The 22,612-nt window shown below is 33.0% G+C and overlaps 3 protein-coding genes across 3 annotated transcripts; 1 reads left to right on the top strand and 2 right to left on the bottom strand.

Annotated features, from left to right (window-relative positions):
• Positions 1 to 9,005: 9,005 nt before the first annotated feature.
• Positions 9,006 to 9,692, bottom strand: LOC117914512 (secreted RxLR effector protein 161-like). The gene is made up of 2 exons (XM_034829862.1): positions 9,305 to 9,692; positions 9,006 to 9,217 (listed from the first exon to the last, which is right to left on the bottom strand). The coding sequence occupies exons 1-2, from the start codon at positions 9,690 to 9,692 to the stop codon at positions 9,006 to 9,008; spliced, it is 600 nt and encodes a 199-aa protein (XP_034685753.1).
• Positions 9,693 to 14,845: 5,153 nt separating this feature from the next.
• On the bottom strand, positions 14,846 to 17,211 carry LOC117914265 (1-aminocyclopropane-1-carboxylate oxidase homolog 1-like). Its single transcript, XM_034829518.1, has 3 exons — positions 16,560 to 17,211; positions 15,557 to 15,878; positions 14,846 to 15,378 (listed from the first exon to the last, which is right to left on the bottom strand). The coding sequence occupies exons 1-3, from the start codon at positions 17,081 to 17,083 to the stop codon at positions 15,127 to 15,129; spliced, it is 1,098 nt and encodes a 365-aa protein (XP_034685409.1). The 5' UTR covers positions 17,084 to 17,211; the 3' UTR covers positions 14,846 to 15,126.
• Positions 17,212 to 19,816: 2,605 nt separating this feature from the next.
• Positions 19,817 to 21,482, top strand: LOC117914264 (1-aminocyclopropane-1-carboxylate oxidase homolog 1-like). The gene is made up of 3 exons (XM_034829517.1): positions 19,817 to 20,408; positions 20,532 to 20,853; positions 20,999 to 21,482. Exons 1-3 carry the CDS (start codon positions 19,879 to 19,881, stop codon positions 21,248 to 21,250), a joined length of 1,104 nt encoding a protein of 367 aa, XP_034685408.1. The 5' UTR covers positions 19,817 to 19,878; the 3' UTR covers positions 21,251 to 21,482.
• Positions 21,483 to 22,612: the final 1,130 nt, after the last annotated feature.

Here is a 22,612-nt window from a genome sequence, read left to right on the forward strand (position 1 = left end):
TGAGCCGAAATGCGGGGTCCACACCTACACAAGAGACAAATTCTACAACAAGGGAGTCCACAGTGCCCACCACCATTTTGACATCTTCCGAGATCACCCCCTCCCATCCATCTCATGCTTGAGGATAGGGAGTGTCCTCATTTTTCTCCTTGACTTCATTTTTTTTTTAGTGTTCATTTTTTATTTTTCTTCATTTCCTAGCACACTTATACTTCTATATTGTTTTGTCACAGTTATAGAAGCTGGAAAACAATGCTTTGCAGGTACTTTTCCCTTCCTTGCTTTACATTTTTTTTGGTAAACATTGAGGACAATGTTTAGTTTGGTTGGGGGGAGGATAGGAAAGGAAGGACTTTTGCTAGCATGTTGATTCTTTTGGTTGCTTGTTGATTTAGAATTGGTTGCTAGATTTTTTTGCTTGTGTATGAGCTAGTTTTTTTTAGTAATTTTGTTTTTGAGAAGATCATAGCACTTATGATTGATAAATAAGCATACCTAGCTTGAAAGAAGTTGATTTGGAATATCAGCTCATTTGCTTGATCTTAGACAACTTGTTATGTTGATTGAGTTGATTTGACTTTGAAGTTTTCATCTTCCCAAGTTTTTTTTTTTTTTTTCTAATTGAGTCTTAACACACACTGTGCACTCTAGACCCCTGATATAAGATGAAAGACTAATCTAACCCTAAGACTTGGACCCAATTGTCTTAGCAAGTTGAATCACTTTTAAATTGAGTTGAGACACCTTAAGAAAAGGCCAATGTGCCCAATTCTTCTAAAAAAAAAAAAAATAAAAAAAATAAATTTTGATTGAATAAAAAGGTTGAGTTATGCTTTCCTTGAAACCTGAGCAAGGTCCGAGGGGTATATGCCCCAAAGGTCTTTGAAACCTGGTGCCTTAAGCCATTATGGTTGGGAGCCATCGACCTCAATGCTCGCTACATGGGTGAATAGGTGGAGTATGAGCTCGATTGTAGGTGCTAAGGTATTGGATCCTAAATTGTGGAGTCCGGGGTGAAGTCTGAGGAGTTAGTGGCTGAATCAGTCCTATAAACTTGGTGCCCTATGCCTTATGGTTGGGAGTCATCGATGAATCCCCGCTACATGGACCATATACTTGGAGATACCTTTAGCATTGCATTCCTACAATAAGACCTTTGAAAAAAAAATAAAAATAAATAAAGATAGGTGCGTTCTTGACCTATGAGGGAGTGGTTTTTGTTGCTTAAGATAAATTAGGCATGGTTAGGGGGAGGAATAGTTTTGAATAATATATTAGGGGGCTAGTTTAATTTCACTCAAGACTTGTTTGGAAATATCATTTTGGGGAGTTGAAAATGGATATATCTTTGACACTTTGATTTGCATGATGTCTTTTCTATTAGAGATAGTAAATGAGCTTGAGATTTTGATGACACCTATGGATGGTGAGGTGTGTTTTATTTTTGACCATTTGTGCTATGGGATTTTCAAACACATTTTCCAAATGAGTTTAAGATTTTCTTTTTGAGTAATATTCTTTTTCTTTTTGTTATACCATTGCTAAGGGACTAGCAATGTGTTGGTTGGGGGGAATGATTACTACTCAAAAACTACACATTTTAGATACTAACTTTCATGAGTTTTACACCTTTTGAGTAGTAATTATGCCTAATTTGCCCAAGTAATACATTACTACCCTTGCAAGAGATACTAATGGTTCTTTGTTGAGTTTTGGAGATATTTTAAGGTGATTTTTGAAGCATGGAGTGACAAATGGAAAATGAATGGAGGAGGGTACATAATGTGGTCATGAGGAAGAGGAAATGCACTTGGACCAAGCTTTGAAGCTTAATTGAAGGTGGTGGAGATGGATTAAACATGAAGAAATGAGAGAAATTGTAAAGAGGAGTCGGAATAGCATGATTTTCAATTTCGCATGACCATGCGAAATTTTCGCACAGTCATGCGAAATGAAACAGAAAGGAGGTGGTTGCAGCACAAAAGGAAATTGTGAGGAAGTGATTTCGCATGACCATACGAAATTTTCGCACAGTCATGCGAAACGCTCCAGAAGAACGAAATTGAAGCTGTTGGATTTTCCACTTCGCACCATCATGCGAGATTGCTAGGGGCTCGTGCGAAAATGCATTCTCTCCAGATTTCTTGTTGAAGAAGCATCCAGAAGACCTCTAAAATGTTGCCAAGTGTCCTTTTTACCTTGACTTATAAATAGAAGCGGGATTGACTTATTTAAGAACTTTTGATACATTTTCTAATTGTAGAACTTTTCATACTTCTTCTCTCTATATAATTCTCCATTTTCCTTCAGTTTCTCTTATTTTCTCGGTAGCCAAACATGTCTTGTGAGATCAAATCTCCAAGTATGAGTGGCTAAATCTCGTTTTTCTCGGAGGAGGGAGGATCTAGAGGCAAGATCTATGGTGAATTAGAGAATTGAGCCTGAATTGTAAAGGTAATTAGATCCAATTGATTGATTAATTGACATTGAGGATTTTTCTCTTCAAATTGTCTTGAATGATTACTACAATGCAAGCTAGGTAGATTCATCAAATTCTTAATGCTAGATTTGATAAAATTGAATAGTTGCATTGTGTGAATCATTGGAAGATAGTTTAAGATGAATTGAATTTATGATTCAAATTGATCTCTTGGATTAGATTACCTAATTTTAAGAGAAATTAGATTTAGATCTAAAGCTAAATCAAAAATCGGTTTAGATGAAAATTTAGGTTTTCAATCTAACTTGATGAAAATTAGATCTCAACACCTATTCACCATGGAAATTGCTCTCTAGAAAATCCTAACTCCGAGAATCTCACATCTTATTAATTTTCTTCTATTTTACACTTCATTTTCAATTCAATTTGAATACATTGCTATCTTGAGATTTTATCATGCAATTTCAAGTAAATTTCACTTGATCACCATCATTTCTTATCATCTCGTTCAAGCCTTAATTACCGAGAATAATCCATCCTTGTGGACGATACCTAAATACCACTATACTACTGTAGTTTGTACTAAAACCACTTTTTGATCGGGTACAAATTGCTATAGAATAGTGAATTAGGTTATAAATTTTGTTTTGATCCAATAAACGACAAAATCTGAGCGATCAGCAGCCATGTGTTTTGCTAATAAAAGCACCTTTGAAAGCTGGCTTGTGGATAGTGGTTGTACAAACCACATGACAAATGATTAGGATCTTTTTAGAGAACTTGATAGAACAACTATTTCCAAAGTCAGAATTGGAAATGGTGAGTATATTCCAGTAAATGGCAAATGAATGGTTGCTATCGAAAACCAAACAGGTTTGAAACTCATTTATGATGTTTTGTTCGTGCTTGACATTGACCAAAACTTACTCAGTGTTGGACAACTCGTTGAAAAAGGATTTAAAGTTTATTTTGAAGATAAGAATTGCATTATCAAGGATGCCAAAGGCAAAAAGGTGTTTAACATAAATTCAGCACTCTTGATCAATAAATGTGTGTTCCAATAGCCCAAAATATATATTCTGCATAAGTGTTTAATCTAAGATCAACATTGTGGTATCAGAGCATAAGTTATCTTGGGCCAGTGAGTTGAGTGAGCCTGAATACCTTGAGAGTGCCTAAACACCTAAAGACCCGTGAGGTGAGTGAACCCAAATGCCTTCTAAAATCATATAGCAATGAAGTTCAAAATGTATTTGAAATTCCAAGCTCAAAAATATAATGAATGGATAAAATTAATTTGATTATAACCTAATATCAATAAATTATTTTGATACAGTTTGCAAAATATATGTAATAATAAATATAAAAGGATTCATCTAACATTGAACAATCATTAATTATAAGAAATGAAGGTGAATGTTAGTCTTTTTAAGTCTTTAATTCAAGCATTAAAAGACAAGAAAACCCAAAATTGAAAACTAAATAGATAAAATCGGTTTTCAAATGTTATGATTTGCCTTTACAAGTTCTCCTAGGAAAAGAGTTATACTTTTTCTAGAGTTATTCTTTTCTTATGGATAGTGCTCATGACAACTTTGGGGTAAATTTTCTAAAAAGATATGCTAGTTATTGAATGAGATTTAAATAAATGTAGGTAAAATTTTCAAAAATTATTCTTAAATGCATTATGTAATCCAAATCTAGAGTATATGTACAAGAAAATTTATTATATTATTTGAAGATGATGGATTTTTCATATTATTCAAAAAGAGATAGAATGAAGGCACGAGAAAAAGAAAGATAATTTTTTGAATAAACCTCTTTATTGATGGATATACTGAGAAAGATACAAGAGAACGTTTAAATAGTATTAATATAAGGGAGAATTTGATATAAGAGGAAGATTTGCTCTTCTCTTGATTGGAATGTATATTTATAAGCTTCTTGATCATAATTTTTTCCTTTTGCATACTTTCATGCTAAGTAACAACTTTATGACATATAATTTTTTATTCCTTCTTGAGATTGTGTCAACATTTTAAAAGTTTGTACACATTTTTTTTTCAAGTATTAGGTTTTTCCTCGAGCTGTGTGGATGATACGATTGGAAGATACTTCTATTTATATGATAAGAATAAAATTTTTGGCCCTTTCATTCCTAGATGAGGTTATATGGTAAATTATTCAATTTTTTTCCCCCTAAAACCTAATTTTCTAAATATGAACAATCAAACAATTGCATTCCCCAAATAGTATTGTATTAAGTTGCCTTTTTTTATTTGGAGTCTTAAAGCAACTTATTTTTAGATTTAAGTCATTTTTAAAATTATTTGTTTTTTTAATTCATCATTGTTTCTAAGACAAATTTTGTTTTAATAAAAAATTATTATTATTTTTATCTTAATCTTAAATAATCTGCTTTAAGAATTAAATTAAGAAACAGACAAAATAAATAAACAAACAACCCCATATTAAAGTAGAAAAAAAAAAATGAGTTGTCAAGAAGTGTCAATTGATTTAATGGGTATGAATATATTTAAATTTGCCAATTTCGACTTTATCAAATTCATCAACATTTGTTAAATAATTTATGTCATCTCAATTTCAATTCATATAGAAAATCAGTCACAGTACTTCAAAACATGTAGATGAATCTCAAATATGGATTATAGCTAGAGGGGATGAATACGTCTTTTTTAATCCTTTGAAAAGGTCCCTAAGATTGACTCTCCATCCTCAGATATTTTCATTGCTAATATTTTTCCAATTTAATTTTTTTTTTTATAAAAAACAAGATAAACCACACGAAACAATGAATGTATCTACACTCTCCCAAGAAAACAATACAATTCACATATAAATGTAACAACACTTTCAATAGAATGTTCATTAACTTCTAACTATTTTAAACACAAATCCAAATACCATTTAGTTCAAATAAAAATAAGTTGGAAATTATCAAACCATTTCAAGGATTACACAATGAAATTTTAGTTCAAATTCTTAATAAAATTACTCATTAAAACATGGTAATTTTTTTTAGTAAAGATAAATATAAAGAAAATTAACTAATAAAAAGATACATAGAATAAAACAATGACACCAAGATTTAATATGAAAAATCTCCGAAGAAATAAAAAAACCACGGGCGTATAAAAAAACAATGATACCCATGATATGAGTACTTTCATTCATTTCTTTCTCATGTGTTCGAGTCTATAATGTCACAAATTTGAATTAATGTTATTGTCAACAATAGAAGCCATATATCTACAACTAGATGTCATGTATAGCGCATGTTCCAGTTTTATTCCCTCATGCAACAACTGTGACACCTTTTGTAATCTTCCATGCACCATTGATGAAGGTCACATTATGTCTTTCATTATCAAGCTGTCCTACCGAAATAAGATTACGCATCAATTTTGCTACATGTCTCACCTTATGAATCTTCCACATAGAACCATTTGACATTTTCAAATGAATGTCTCCAACATCCATAATATCCAATGGTTCACCATCTCTTAAATACACCTTCCCATAATTCCCGAAAACATAGTTCTCCATAATTTCTCAGTGTACAGTTGTGTGGAAAGATGCTCCTGAGTCCAAAACCTAAGAATCAATAGGACTATCAACTGACAGAAGTAACACATCATGTATCTCCTCAATGACTGCATTCACAACATCACCTTTGTTTTCTTCTTTCGTTTTTGGTGCTCTATAGTGCTTCTTTATGTGACTTGTTTTTCCACAATTCCAACACTCCACATTCCGTCCATATCTAAAATTACTTCTTCCATTCCTCGACTTCAATCTACCTTTATTCTAGTTAAAATTTTTGTCATTCCTTCTACCCCTACTTTTGAGATTTAGGGCAACATTCGATGTTGATGCGTCATCCAAATCAATTCTATTAACCTCCTCAGTAAGAATATGATCTCCAACATCATTAAACTTCAATTTGGCACTGTCAACTTTGATAGAGAGTTTTATTTTTTATAGCAAAACATATCTCATCATATATTTTATTTCACAATAAAAAGATGATCTTTTACCATGAAATTTTTTCACAATAAAAAAATGACCTTTTACCATAATTATTTTCATAAAAAAAGGCATATTACTATAAACTTGCTTTATGACAAAAAAATAATATATTGCCATAAATTTTATTTTATAGAAAAATTATTTATTTTGCTATAAAAATTAAATTTTATGATTAAAAATAATTGTTCATAAACTTATAACAATAAACTCCCACAAATAATTTTTCGTGGAAAAAGATATTTTATAACAAAATACACTCTTTTATTCACAAAATAATTTATATATAAAAAAAAACCATATTTTTTTGTAGTGCTAGGAACTCCAATAGGAAAACCAGGCCGTGAACACTCTGGTGTGAGTTCTTATGTCACTTTGTCCTTGACACCAATGAAGTTCATCAACATATGTGTTTGCTATGCATACCGAATTTCCAGGTATTTGGGGCACAACTTGGAGGCCACCTGCTTGATGTTTTAGAAGCACACTGAAGTAGTAATTCTTAATTTGCTTGCCAAGTAGTAGCCCTTCAAGAATGTGCCATTCATTACATCCTATTCTCTTTCAAGGAATTGGTTTGGGGTTCCAAGCAGTGCCAACAAGGAGCCCCATTATCTTATCATACAATAAAACACAACCATATTCTCTCGGAAGAGCCATCTTGCTTCATGTAATAATTAACATGGCCTTTTGAATATTAAATTAAGAGAGTGATGTTACATGAGAGAAAGCTACCCTTGGTTGTGTACGTAGTTCATTGTGATCTGTGTGCTAAAACAGAAGATGAATTCAATGCCACAACAATTTGGATTGTAGAGATCAATTATTAAAGACCAAACCTTGACTTGGTTTCATTCTCTATCGGCCCTATTTAATGTTCTATTATAATAGAGTTCTCGGGTGCAGTGTTTAAAAATAAAATTTATTTTCATTGACCGATAGGAACCAGAGAAAAGAATTGAATGGGCTCACTGGCTTGCTTCCTTCTGCTTGAAGGCAGAACTAAACCATATCAGAGACATTAATCACAAAACTTGAGCACCAGCCTACCCTTTCTAAGTGGACAAGGACCCTTCTACCTTGACTAGAAATTTTGTATAACAAAATTTTTTTTGAAACCTGAAATATTTTTAACTTGTTTTCTATATTTTTAAATGTCTTAAAAATAATTTTTATATAACGCTTTATTTTTAATTGTTTTTCATATTTATATGATTATTTTTTAAATTAATTTTCAAAAAACAAGTAAAAACAATTCCAAACAACTTAAAATATGTTTTCTGAAAACACTTTTTCTTATAGAAGGTTATTTTAGAAAACAATTATTTTGGATTGAATATCACAGTGGGCAACACCTATTTAGGACAAATGTTCACTCTGAAAGTCTGAACCCCAAAAATAAGGCTTGAACCATAAGCATGCAAATGACATTCCCACAGGTGTACTCCAACAGGGAACGTATAAATAGAGTTACTGTTGCTATGGGCGATTCATGTGCTGAAAAGATTTGATCAAAGAGTATGGATGGACACCCTTTTATGAGTGTCAAACTAAATCAATAGAATATTACAAACTTAAGACAATGAACAATTATTACCTGAAGAAGATCGCCAATGTTTAGTATGTAATAAATAAAATGAAACTTTAAACTTAATGCTTTATAAATTCCAAGATCTTGACTATCATGATTTTCACAAACATAAATAACATACCTGAATCCATAACAATCTCTTTCAATTAATTCTTGATTTGAAAAAATGTAGAATTCTCCAGGATATAGGTTTCTCTCTCTTAGCCTTTTTTCTTAAAAATGAAAATTACATACCACACACGAAAAAATGGAAACCGTGTAATGCTACTTAAAATGGGTAGAGAGAGGACCCATTTCCTTTTTTTATAACTGCCAACAATTTAGTAACCGTTACTCCACTTCCCATCAAAATCAGGAGTAAAAAAAAAAAAATATCAAACTACTTCAAAAAAAGAAAAAGAAAAAGGAAACTACTTCTCTAATTGTATAACCAAAATTTTAGAGATTAGATTAGATAACTCCATTTAAATAAAAGACTAAAGGCATACACGTGTCATGTGGGACATTAGAAGAAAAATATCTAACATTCTCCCACTTGTCCCATATGACTAACTTTATTTTAGCCCCAATGAAGTCAACATTATGCGCATAAAAAACTAATCCATTTCTAACTCAAATTGGTCATCATAAATACTATGGTCAAATGAATCACTAGTATGAGTCATGGCGGTTGTACATCAATAAGGCGACATAGTCCCTTCCATGTACTACAACACTAGCAATCCAATCAACCATGGTTCATAAATGAGAAGTATCCAAAATTGGTCCAACAAAAAATGTCTTTGTAAAAGACTTCCTATTATCATTTATCCAATCTCATAGATGTACGTACAAAATGGAAAACAAGAAAAATTAGAAACATGATTAATGAGATCTCAAAATGTCTAATAACATAAACAAACATTTGCAATCCAAACATAATAGGCATCAAGGGTTACAATCAAGACCCATTCTTTTAACATGTTCTTTAAATGTCTTTGGTGGTAACCCTTTAGTTAGTGGATCTGCAACCATGAGCTCAGTATTAATATGTTCAATAGACACCTGTTGTTTCTGAACTTCCTCCTTAACGGCAAAATACTTTAACTCCATGTGTTTAGCACCATTAGAGTATTTGTCGTTCTTGGAGAAAAATACAGCTGCAGAATTATCACAATAAATCTTCAACGGCTTCTTAATAGTGTCGACAATAGCAAGCCCTCAGATAAAATTTCGCAGCCATAAACCATGAATCGTGGCCTCAAAGCATGCCACAAATTTAGCTTCCATTGTGGATGCAGCAATAATAGTCTGTTTATCACTTTTCCATGAAATTGCTGCCCCAGCCAATAGATATATATAACCAAAAGTTGATTTTCTACTATCAACACATCCAGCAAAGTCTGAATCTGTGTAGCCAATCACCTCCAAATTATCAGACCTCTTAAAAGTAAGCATACAATCTTTTGTTCCCCTCAAGTACCTCATCACTTTCTTCGCAGCTTTCCAATGATTCATTCCAGAATTACTTTGGTATCTGCCCAACATACCAACTGCAAAACTGATGTCTGGCCTGGTGCAAGTTTGTGCATACATCAAACTTCCTACAACATAAGCATAAGGAATTCTTTCCATCTGTTTACATTCCCATTCATTTTGTGGACATTGCATGAGACTAAATTTATCCCCTTTCTGAATTGGGGCTACACTAACTGAACAGTTCTCCATACCAAATCTCTCTAAGATTGTTTCAATATATTGGTTTTGAGACAACCCCAACAAACCATGTGAGCGATCACAGAATATTTCTATTCCAATCACATAAGTTGCCTCACCCATATCTTTCATTTCAAAATTCTCAGAGAGGAATTTCTTGATTGTGTGTAATAAACCAAGATCACTACTGGCAAGCAAAATATCATCAACATATAAAATCAGAAATTAAAACTTGCTCCCACAAACCTTTAGGTACACCGATCAACGGTGTTTTCCTTAAATCCGAAGGAAGTAATAGTATCATTGAATTTAAGATACCATTGTCTAGAAGCTTGTTTAAGTCCATATATTGACTTATTTAATTTGCAAACCATCTGTTCTTTTCCCTTTATGGAGAAACCTTCAAGTTGATCCATATAAACCTTTTCTTCTAAACTCCCATTAAGAAAAGCAGTTTTCACATCCATTTGGTGTAGCTCTAAATCAAAATGAGCAACTAAAGCCATAATGATTCTAAGTGAGTCTTTCTTGGATACAAGAGAGAAGGTCTCCTTATAATCAATACCCACTTTCTGAGTGAAACCTTTAGCCACAAGTCTAGCTTTATGTCGTTCGATATTGCCTTTTGAGTCGCATTTGGTCTTAAAGACCCATTTACAACCAACTGTTTTATATCCTTCAGGCAATTCGACAAGTTCCCAAACTTTGTTTTGATCCATTGATTTCAACTCATCATTCATGGCATCAATCTATTTGTCAGAATCACTACAGCTAATGGCTTGTGAAAATGAAACCGGGTCTTTACTTGTCCCAATATCATAATCAGATTCTTGTAAATAAACCACATAATCATCAGAAATAGCAGGTCTATGTTCTCTTTGAGACCTTAATGTTGATTGTTGTGGTCCTTCCATAATTGGTTCATTAGTGATAATCTCATTGGAGAGTGACTGATCATTAATTTGTTGTTCAACATTGCCAAATGATTCTACAATTGAAGGAGCAACAATTTCTTTAGAAGTTATGGGTAGTGGGACTTGCACCCTAACTTCTTGAATATTTGTTTTTTTGTAATTGATCACTTCCACGGATTTCACCATTCTCAATGAATCTGGAATTACTCGTTTAAAAAATTTTCATACTATGATTAGGACAATAAAACCTATACCCTTTGGATTTCATTGGATAACCAATAAAGTAACCACTAATGGTTTTGAAATCCAATTTCTTTTCATGTGGATTATAAATCCTAGCCTCCGTTGGGCAACCCCAAACATGCAAGTGCCTTAAACTTGGTTTCCTTCCTGTCCACAGTTCAAAAGGAGTCTTTGGAACTGTTTTAGTAGGAACCCTATTCAATAAATAAACAACGGTCTTAAGGGCTTCCATCCATAATGAAATGGGTAAAGAAGAATTACTTAACATACTCCTAACCATATCCATCAATGTACGATTACACCTTTCAGCCACTCCATTCTGCTGAGGCGTACCTGGCATAGTGTATTAGGAGTTTAGCAAATGGGCCAGGGCATTGACCCAATCCATCATTTCTACCATAATATTCACCACCTCTATCTGATCTGATAATTTTCACTTTTTTTTTTATCTAATTACCTTTTAACCTCAACAATGTACACCTCTAGGGCATCCATTGCTTGAGATTTTTCATGCAATAAATAGATATAATAATAACGTGAAAAATCATCAATGAAAGTAATAAAATATTTTTCTTTACCAATAGATGACGAGTTAAACGGCCCACAAATGTCCGTATGGACAATTTCAAGAAGTTTTCCACTTCTTGTAGCACCCTTCTTTGTATGTTTGGTTTGTTTTCCCTTAATATAATCCACACACACATTGAGATCAGTAAAATCTAGGTTATGCAAAATCCCATCTTTCACTAATCTCTTCATTCTTTCTTTGGATATATGACCCAAACGTTTGTGCCACAAGTAAGAAGAACTTTCATTGATCAGGTTACGTTTAGTTCCAACATTATGATGCAGGGTTAGAAGGCTTTCAACAAAACGATTATTAAGATTCAGTTTATACAAACCATCACATAATCTTTCGGAACCAACAAAAGAAGAATTTTTAAACAAACTGAATCTTCTATTACGAAATGAAAATGAATAACCTTCAAGGTCAAGTTTAGACATAGAAACCAAATTACGAGAAATAGAAGGAACATAAAGAGTTTGAAACAAATCTAGATAACAATCAATGTCTAGAAATAAACGAAATGTCCCGGTAGCAACCACTGGAACTTTGACTCCATTTCCCACAACTATGGAACTTTCATTTTGGTTTAAAGTCTAGATTGTAAGGAAGCCCTGCATCGAATTAGAAACATGAACAGTGGAATCTGAGTCAATCCACCAAGTATTAGAAGGAACTTCAGTAAGATTTGATTCGAAACATACGTAAGCTAAAGGCTTACCTTTCTTCTCAAACCATGCCTTATGTTTGTGGCAATCTCTCTGAACATGCCCAAACTTCTTACAGAAACGACACTTGATACTGTTTTGTCCCATTTCATGAACCTCTATTCTTTGAGTTGGCCCATTGATTTTAGGTGGTTATGCCCTTTTGCCTTTCTTAGGTTTCTTTCACTTCTTACTAGCTCCTTTACTTATAAGGTGAATTGAATGATTTCCTTGTTGCTTAAGTCTTGTCTCTTCTTGAACAAGCATACTGGCCAATTCATTTACATTCCATTTGTCCTTAATAATGTTGTAATGAATTTGAAATGGCCCATATTGAAGAGGCAAGGAGTTCAAAATAAATTGAACAAGAAAAGACTCATCCACATTCATTCCAAGAGCCTTCAGTTTAGTAGCTAGATTTGACATCTCAAGGATGTGCTCATGCATCCCACAAGTACCATCAAACTTCATGGTGGTAAGTTCAGCCATTAATGTCCCAGTAAGAGACTTGTCAGCTGAACGAAAATGTTCTTCCACAGTCTTAAAAAATTCCTTAGCAGTGTCACGTTTAGGAAGTGTTGACTTAATGTTGTTTGCTATACTCATTCGCATAAACATAATGCTCAATCTGTTCGATCTTTCCCAAGAATGACTTAAAGTTTTTTCTTCCGCGCTACTTTCCTTAGTAATAGCAGGCGGTTTCTCAGTCCGAAGTGCCAAATCAAGATCCAATACACCTAGGTGAAACTGGACTTGCTCAGACCAGTTTGAGAAATTTGTTCCATTAAGGATCGGAACAGATAAAGCGTGCGAATGAAGCGAAACAGGAACTAAAACTGCAATTAAATATATGCTCACACATTAATGCTTTGAGTTAAATAATAAATAATAAAGAGTACTACTGTAACACATCTTTGGATTAAAATTACAACATACAAAATTAAACTTTTGACTATTATGGTGATTCCCTTTCACCTATCAAAAATAATTAATAATGTATCCATAATCCGATAGGTCCGTTACCTTTGGGTATCCGAATCCAACTCTCAATTAAGGGTACACATTAATTATTTTTCCTCAGTATATTAATCACAAGAAAAGTGGTGCACCTTTGGGCCAAGCCAAAATATTCTCATGATCAAAGATACATATAAATATCTATTCAAAAATTTGCAAAGCTATTTTCTTAATACCTGGGATATTAGTATTAAGATCCAAAATACAATTAAAACCTATGACTTTCTAGTTGGTTCACTTTGGTGATCACCAAACTATTTCATAAAATAGGATTTCGAGTTGAAATAATCACTTTGCAAAACAATTTATCATCAATCACATCACATTATCATCTAAACAATTTCATATATGTGACAATTTCATGTTCATATAAACTATAGAAAATAATTATAACATATCAATACAAGAAATGTCACTTATAAAATCTAGACATGAATCAGATTTGTAAATGATATACATTCCGTGCACTGTGTTATATACTGTAGAACAAATTATGGGCAATATTATCAATTTACTAAAAGATAGGCATGTAGCATGTAGCATCACGTGGAAAAAAAAATTGCATGAAAATTATGTGATTTGTTCAATAAATTAAAGTAGCCAACAATATCACTAGAAATTCTCATGGAAATAGCATCATATATGAATTACCCAGCAAAATAAAATCCCACTTATCTAGGAATTAGTTAGTCACTGGATAATATGTAATAAATAATGTAAATAAAATAAATAAATAAAATTTTAATTTGTCTTATATTTTGCGGGTATTTTTCTACCACTCCTTTAATGTGATTTGCAGATCTTTATTCGACATCATGAAGAAGAGCCACAAAATTTCCAAATCCTAGTAGTTTCTGTCTTTGGCTTTATTCTGGTTGAATTTTTTGTGTCTACTAGAAGATGGTTGCTGCATAACTTCATCTATATGTCTGCTATTATTTTAGGATATGAAGAGATTTGAAACTAATTCTCAAATGGACCCAAGTGAGTGTATCCCGTGTGAATCCGCTTTCTCCATGTTGTCCAATATCCTAATGGTGACCAGCTTTTCACTACTGCTGCTGCTGCTCATCATTGTGAAATACAGGTGCATCCATTCAAGGATGCCAAAATGGCCCATTTGAGGGAAATTTAGGTGGTTTCTATTTTGCTGTGTTTGGTTACCGAAAATATTAAGAAAAAAACTTCCCCAAATAATTGATTCCAGCAAATAGATCATAACGGAAAATCATGAAAGTCTTAACCTTGCTCTAATACTACATGTAATAAATAAAATGAAACTTTAAACTTAATGCTTTATAAATTCCAAGATCTTGACTATCATGATTTTCACAAACATAAATAACATATCTGAATCCATAGCAATCTCTTTCAATTAATTCTTGATCTGAAAAAATGCAGAATTCTCCAGGATATAGGTTTCTCTCTCTTAGCCCTTTTTCTTAAAAATGAAAATTACATACCACACACGAAAAGATGGAAACCATGTAATGCTACTTAAAATGGGTAGAGAGAGGACCCATTTCCTTTTTTTACAACTGCCAACAATTTAGTAACCGCTACTCCACTTCCCATCAAAGTTGGGAGTTAAAAAAAAAAAAATAGGAAACTACTTCTCTAATTGTATAACCAAAATTTTAGAGATTAGATTAGATAACTCCATTTAAATAAAAGACTAAAGCCATACACGTGTCATGTGGGACATTAGAAGAAAAATATCTAACATAGTAGTTAGTGTCGCTCTAGGCATGGAGGGAATATTGATCCGTTATTGATATTGAACACCACGTCTCTACAAATGCTGCTACTCAAGAATCTTATCTATTAACTAAAGGAGGGACAATCATAACACTAGCAAATACGGTAAACCATCCATCATGATAATCCTTTCTCCTATCCATTCCAATCTAGAGCCTGAAATGCGGTAGGGCAGAAGTTCCATCAAGCCCTTTTGAATTGAAATAGGCAACATAGTCTCCCACTGTGGTTTCCCTGTACTTTGGTGGATTCTCTTCAGATAGCAATTCCTTGATAGGCCCATAAAGTTTGGAGGATGGCTGAATAGATGTGCTAAAAAAGCATGCCACTGAGACTCTGGGGCCTATATGGTTTGCCAGTACCCTGTGTTCTACACTTTTAAACCTGTCATTCGTAATAAGCTGAAGAACACAAGAACAAACAAAGGTTATTTAGAGATTGATTAATGACATGATCTATGTCATTGCATTTTAATAATCATATAATTCCAATGCAACAATGAAGAAGAATGTAGTAGTCATACAGAATAAAACTACCTTAAACAAAATAAAGTGCTTTTATAATACAGAAAAACTTTACCTGTAGAAGATCTCCAACATTAATTACAAGCGCTCCAGGCATTGGGGGGACATCAATCCACTGACCTTGATGAAGAACTTGGAGGCCTCCAATCTGGTCTTGTAGTAGTACAGTGAGGAAGTCATTGTCAGCGTGTTTGGTGGTGCCCATAGTTAGTTCTGGCTGTGGGCATGACGGATAGTAGTGACATAAAATTGACAGCCCCTCTGCGCAGTCCATGTCTTTTAGGTGGTTTGGATTAAGCCCCAGAGCCTCGGATATTAACTCAAACAATTTAAATCCTAATCTCATAACTTGATCCTTATACTCTATCAGTATGTCCCTACAAAATTAACTCAAGCATTTAAAAGGAGGAATTTATTGATTCAAAAAAAGCAGAAGTTATTTTGTCAATATACAAGTCCTGAATTAAAACCAGAAAAAAAAAAATACAGAAGAAAGTATGATGACACGGGAATTGGCCGGATCGAAGGACACTCAAAAGTTTCTTCTCAATATTTTCTTTTAGGATTTTTTCTTCCATCAAACTAATAGAGAGGTTTGGATTCAAAAGCTCAAGGAACAAAGGTCTAACATATTTTAAGTCATAATGTGGGGATAAAATAATGTGTACCAATTGTTGGGATTGAGCCACATGGACCCACCATGGCTGGTGCTTAGCGCTTTTGAAGGGAAGGCCAGAGGCCTAGGACTGTGGCCCTTCAAATCCACCAATTGTTTATTTGTTCTTGGTTGGACATATGGTTTTGTCATAGTCTCGATTCCTCCAGGGGATGCCTCATTAAGGAACAAATAAACAATTGATGGATTTGAGGGGCCACGGTCCTGGGCCTCTGGCCTTCCCTAAGCGCCAACCATGGTGGGTCCATGTGGCTCAATCCCAACAGCAACTGCTATATATATATATATATATATAAAATACGAAAGATGCTATATATGTATAAAATACGAAAGAGAGAAAATCTTGCAGTGAGTGGATGAATGATCGATGATTATAGCATACCTGCATGCTGCTGGCAATTCTTCTGGGTTGGGAGGATGAGGAGCCATGAGGCAATAAAAGGTGTCCCTCCAATTAGCTGCTGGTGCTGTGTACAGATCAAAATTGCTATTGTACACCATCTTTTTCCTCGACGCATCACGTGTGTAAAACTGCTTCTTCACCTCAGTATCTTGTTCGTAAAACCGGCGTACTCCTTCCATCATCTCCTCCAACACGCTAACAGGGATCCCATGGTTCACCACGTTGAAGAAACCCCATGTCTCTGATGCATCCCTGACCATGTCAACAATCTTGTTCCGGCGAATTGGATCATTGTCCATGCCTTGTAGGTCTACGACGGGAAAATTGAACTGGGTAGTATAGGTTCTCAAGTTATCTGGTGGTTGAATGAACATCCGAGGAACTTTGGAGACCCCGGCATCAACTAGACCTTTAACACCAGTTTTAGACTCATCGAAAGCCTTTAATTCACTGGCTCGATCATAGTCCTCCGGAAATTCATGACTGATGCTGGTGATTACCATCTTGTTCTACAGCGTCACCAGATTGATTTCCCCCAAATTAATTTACACAAGCAACTCTATCGACATGAGACCTGCTGGAACAAGTGAGAGCTCTGTGCCGATGAGAAGAAAATGAATGAAGTCCACCAATGAATCTGAAGTTACAGCTGGTCCCCCCACTATGGTGAGATAAGCAAGCCTATGAATTATTGATTGACTTGGGTACCTTGGAATACCAAAACCGTATAAAGTGAGAGTCTTGACATGAAACTCAAAAATGCTATTTACATTTGTAGCGCGTATCCCGCTGGGCTTCTCTTTGTATGCACATGTCTTTTCCTTCAAATACATCAATAACGGAGGATGTCACTCATGGTATGCAGTTTTTAGAGTTTGATAATTTTTGCTAATAATTTATGTTTTTATGCGGATCTTACCCAAAGTTGAACTACCTTTTCTCATTGTAGTTGTTTTAAAATTCAATTTAGGGCGGCTGGTAGAAATTCAAAAAGGTAGCTAGACTAGGGGATTTTTGACAAAGAGTATAATAATTTTAAAAAATAATTTTTAAACTATCATTATAAAAAAAAAAAAAATTCTAAATCTATTGTAGTTTTTACCAATAGGAAGGATAATTTTTAAAATCGTTTATTCAAAAAAAATTATCTTGAAATACGATTTCTAAAATTCATTATTTAAAAAATTTATACGGGATGATTTTTATTCTATTTTTTTTTTCTTGAAGAGATGATTTCTTAAAAATTAAGAGAAATTGTATCTTTAAGAGACTATTTTTCCATAAAAATTTCTTCTCTTTAAGATTAAAACTAAACAAAATTATTTATTTTGTAAATAATTATTTAATAAATTAATAACAATTTATTTTTATAAACTCATTTTTCACATAAAATTAATAATAATTTTTTTTATCATAACAATATCACATTAAATTAATTTTATTAGTTATAATTAATTAAATTAATTTAAAGAAAAAATTGAAGATTAAAAAGAAAATATTTTTTAAATCAATATCTAAATATTAAATATAATTTATATCTTTATAAATATTATTGTTGTTAAAAATGTATATATATATATATATATATATATATTTTTGGTGAAAATAATTTCTCCCAACCAATTATTTCTTTTTTGAGAAAATTTAATGACAAAAAAAATCTTAAAAAGGAATTTTAGAAATTATATTTTCAAAAGATGATTTTTTTGATATATTTTTTTAAAAGAAAATAATCATCTTTTAAAGGAAATAACGTTCTTTTCCTATTTCCTAAAAACTACGGACTGTAATTGGTAAAAAATCTAGCAAAATCTTAGAATTGACTTGTAGGCCTCCAAGATGTTGCCTTTGTGGCCTTTATGAAGACACTTGGCAATTCACAATCCACCGAATGCAACAACCGACTCGTGAGCTCTGGAACTCGAGAGGAATGACCGGATTTTTTATAATTGTACGGTGAATTAAAATTAAATTTTAAAAATAGGATTCATTGAAAATATTTACATTTTTTATTTTGAAAAATATTTTTTAAAAGAACATCTTTCATTTTTTTTACATTAATTATATATGTTAAAAAAAATTGAATTTATATTAAATGTGTTTCTTCAATATACCTTTCATAATTTTTATATTAATAATAAATATTAAAAAAATTTAAATTTATATTATAAACGTCTCTTCAAAAGACACCTTTTACAATTGTATAAAATCAAATTTATCTTAAAAATATATTTTAAAGAGACATTTTTTATGATTTTCATATCAGTTGCATAGTAAAAAAATTGAATTTATATTAAAGATGTGTATTTAAGAGACACTTTTTACAATTTTAAAAAATTAAATTTATATTAAAAATGTATTGAAGAGACACCTTCAATAATTCTTGTATCAGTCATCTATTGAAATAATTGAATTTATATTAAAAGTATTTTTTCAAAAGATACATTCTACAATTTTATAAAATTAAATTTATATTAAAAGGTTTTCCTTCAAGAGACACTTTTAGTATAGATTTAATTTTGTGATAGATGATTAATATAAAAATCGTGAAAAGTATTTTTTCAAAAGACACATTTAGTATAAATTCAATTTTGTGAAATTGTACAAAACACCTTCAATGTAAATTTATTTATTTTTTTCACTGTGTAACTGATAAGAAAATTGTGGGAGATGTCTTTTCAAGAGACATCTTTAATATAAATTTGATTTTATGGTATTGTGGAAATGATATTTCTTTAATATAAATTCAATTTTTTTTTAACATATATGACTAATAAAAAAATGTTTTTTAAAAGGACATCTTTAATATAAATTCAATTTTATAGAATTATAGAAGATGTATCTTAAAGAGATACTTTTAATATAAATTCAATTTTTTTTAACAGGCATCGTTGATATAAAAAATATGGAAGGTGTCTTTTCAAGAAAACATTTTAAAGTGATAAAAAACGCTCTAGATTTATCAATAGTTTTATAACTACATATTTTAAGAATTTTTTTTGAAAGTACCATTTTTTAAGAATTATTTTTGAAAATAGCCTTACAAGTTAAAAAAAGCCCAAGAATGACCACCCAACACACCACGTGTATCTATTCAGAATTTCACAGTTCCTCGTCCATGAATGTCGTAGATAAGGCTAATACGTAGTTGGATTTTTTTATTTTTTATTTTTTATTTATAAATAGTATTATTTTAAAAGCAAGTGAGAATATAACTGCACTAGTGGTGTGTTGAATGGGAGTGTTTTTAGGGGTGAATTGCATTGAAAGAGATCAATTTTGTGACATTTAGAACAAGATGGTTGTCACCAGCTTCAGTGAATCTCCAATGGCGACTCAAGCTGACTACGATCGATTTAGTGAATTAAAGGCTTTTGATGAGACCAAAGCAGGTGTCAAAGGACTGGTTGATGCCGGGGTCTCCCAAGTTCCCCGGATTTTCATTCAACCCCCGGATGACTTCACAACTGGTGACACCAAATTCAGTTTTCCAGTCATAGACCTTCAAGACATGAACACAGATCCAGCTCGACGGAAGGAGATCGTGGACATGGTCCGAGACGCATCGGAGACGTGGGGTTTCTTCAACGAGGTAAACCATGGAATCTCCGTCACTGTTTTGGAGGAGATGAAGGATGGTGTACGCAGGTTTTATGAACAAGATACAGAGGTCAAGAAGCAGTATTACTCGCGTGATTTGGAGAGGAAGGTCGTGTATAACAGCAATTTTGATCTGTACAAAGCACCAGCAGCTAATTGGAGGGATACCTTTTATTTTCTTATGGCTCCTCAACCCCCCGACCCTCAAGAGTTGCCACCGGCTTTCAGGTATGTCCTATGACAGTAGCCCAAAATTAATTTGGTGCTAGGACAAAAATTGTTCATCATCAACTGCAACATTTTTTGCCATGGATGCTATACAGAATACCTAAGTGCCCAAGTGATTTGTAGGGATATATTGATAGAGTACAAGGATGAAGTTATGAAACTAGGCTTTAAATTGTTGGAGTTGGACTCTGAGGCCCTGGGGCTGAAAGCAAACCACCTAAAAGATATGGATTGTGCTGAGGGACTGGCCATGCTGTGTCACTACTATCCTGCATGCCCCCAGCCAGAACTAACCATGGGCACCACCAAGCACGCTGACAACGACTTTCTTACCGTCCTACTACAAGACGAGATTGGAGGCCTCCAAGTTCTTCATCAGGATCAGTGGGTTGATGTTCCCCCAATGCCTGGAGCCCTTGTTATTAATATTGGAGACCTTTTACAGGTAAATTTACTGTATTATCTACTTCATTATTTTGTTTAAGGGAGTCGTGATAGAAATGCAGTCACATATGCAAACCAGAGTGAAATATAAATTATGTTAATAATCAATGATTAAGAATAAACTTTTTTATGGTTGTACTTTGCAGCTTATAACAAATGACAGGTTTAAAAGTGTTGAACACCGAGTGCTGGCAAGCCACAAGGGCCCAAGAGTTTCTGTGGCATGCTTTTTTAGCACTGCTCTTCTTCCATCCTTGAAACTTTACGGACCTATCAAGGAATTGTTATCTAAAGAGAATCCGCCCAAGTATAGGGAAATTACGGTCAGAGATTTTGTTGCCTATTTCAATGCAAAAGGACTTGACGGGACTTCTGTCCTGGAGCATTTCAAACTCTAGACTGGCAGTGGAGATGAAGAAGCCTTTATGCGATGGACGGTTGTTTACCATACTTGGTTTTTTTTTTTTTTTTTTTTCTCTCTCTTTTTGTGTGGCTAGAAAAGATCCTGATTGGCAGCCTATATACATATGAACTGTTGAATTTCATATTTAATGTGTGTGACATCTTGGAATTTTACATGAGTTGCGTTAAAATACCAGTTGGTTAGTATCATTTGTCATTTTGGTTAAATAAGCAAGCCTCCCTGGATTCTGTTTAAGGGTGCCAACAGTGAACTCTTGTGCTATAGACTATAGTAAGGATTGTCAAACTTCTGAGATAAGCCTCACATTGAATGGCCTCTGTTCTGTGGAGCCCCTACATTATGTTGCGTTATTGATGCGGATGTGCTACCCACCATAGACTTATAGAGCAGGAAAAACTAATAAGCGTAACTAATTTCGAGTCAATGACTCAATGGGCAGATCCTCATGCCTTCAGGGCCAACCACGAATGCTTGTACTAGTAGGATTATAGATCTTTCGAGATAAAACCCTGACCTTATGGCACATGTGCTTGCTTTTGGAGTCTTTAGAGTTGGCTGTTATTGTTGGTATAGGTGCATTGACAATTTTATATGCAATTCTTATATGTTGGTAGAGTCCAAAATAGTCAATTTTTGAAACTTTTACTCTCAATCCCATGTATAATTCAATTAATGTGGAACCCTCCTTTCTAGACCAAAAAACTAAATTTTTGGTGGATGGTCTTCAAAATGAAAACCCAAATTTGTATAATTCTGCCCTATTTTACAACCTTGTATTCTATCCTTTATGCATTGCATTTCTCGCGCTCCATCTCAATTGCTGAAGAAAACTTCTAGATCTATTTTAGAAATTAATTAGAAAGAAGTGAGACGGTTTGTTAGTTTCATTATGTTCTGTGTACACCTCATTTCCATTCTCTAAAATAATATTCAAATACACCTCATGATCCTTTTAAACATATTTTTGAAGGAATTTAAGCTTGGGTGCAAAGAAAAATATAAAATCATCAAATTTTGAAAATGTACACTCAATTTAAAGCATGCAAAGGACGACTTTTAATAAACTTATAAACTTTAAGTGTCTGAAAGGTTTGAAATGACTCGACATGATTATATCTTTCTTAAATGAGATCATCAAGTGATTTGTACTTGATTTTATCTCATCTCCTTGAAAACTTGAAATATGAACTTAATTAAATCTTTAGTTCCAATAAACCTTGTTTTGTTATCATTAAAATTTGATTAGAAGAACCTTAGGCTCACAATTATTTTTAAGGTACTTGAGATCTCACAATTGAATGCTATTTCTTTGGACTCCCATATTATAATGCAAGCC

This window comes from Vitis riparia, chromosome 5 (genome assembly GCF_004353265.1).
Source record: "Vitis riparia cultivar Riparia Gloire de Montpellier isolate 1030 chromosome 5, EGFV_Vit.rip_1.0, whole genome shotgun sequence".
NCBI lineage: Eukaryota > Viridiplantae > Streptophyta > Magnoliopsida > Vitales > Vitaceae > Vitis > Vitis riparia.

Bases quoted from the DNA above. Each gene is read 5' to 3' on its own strand.
- LOC117914512 (XM_034829862.1), bottom strand. From the start codon at position 9,692: ATGGAAAGAATTCCTTATGCTTATGTTGTAGGAAGTTTGATGTATGCA. The intron at 9,218-9,304 runs GTTTATGGCTGC...ATAATTCTGCAG, and splicing joins CTTTGAGGCCACGATTCATG to CTGTATTTTTCTCCAAGAAC.
- LOC117914265 (XM_034829518.1), bottom strand. From the start codon at position 17,083: ATGGTAATCACCAGCATCAGTCATGAATTTCCGGAGGACTATGATCGA. The intron at 15,879-16,559 runs GTATGCTATAAT...TTAATTTTGTAG, and splicing joins GAATTGCCAGCAGCATGCAG to GGACATACTGATAGAGTATA. The intron at 15,379-15,556 runs GTAAAGTTTTTC...TGTGTTCTTCAG, and splicing joins ATGTTGGAGATCTTCTACAG to CTTATTACGAATGACAGGTT.
- LOC117914264 (XM_034829517.1), top strand. From the start codon at position 19,879: ATGGTTGTCACCAGCTTCAGTGAATCTCCAATGGCGACTCAAGCTGAC. The intron at 20,409-20,531 runs GTATGTCCTATG...AGTGATTTGTAG, and splicing joins GAGTTGCCACCGGCTTTCAG to GGATATATTGATAGAGTACA. The intron at 20,854-20,998 runs GTAAATTTACTG...TGTACTTTGCAG, and splicing joins ATATTGGAGACCTTTTACAG to CTTATAACAAATGACAGGTT.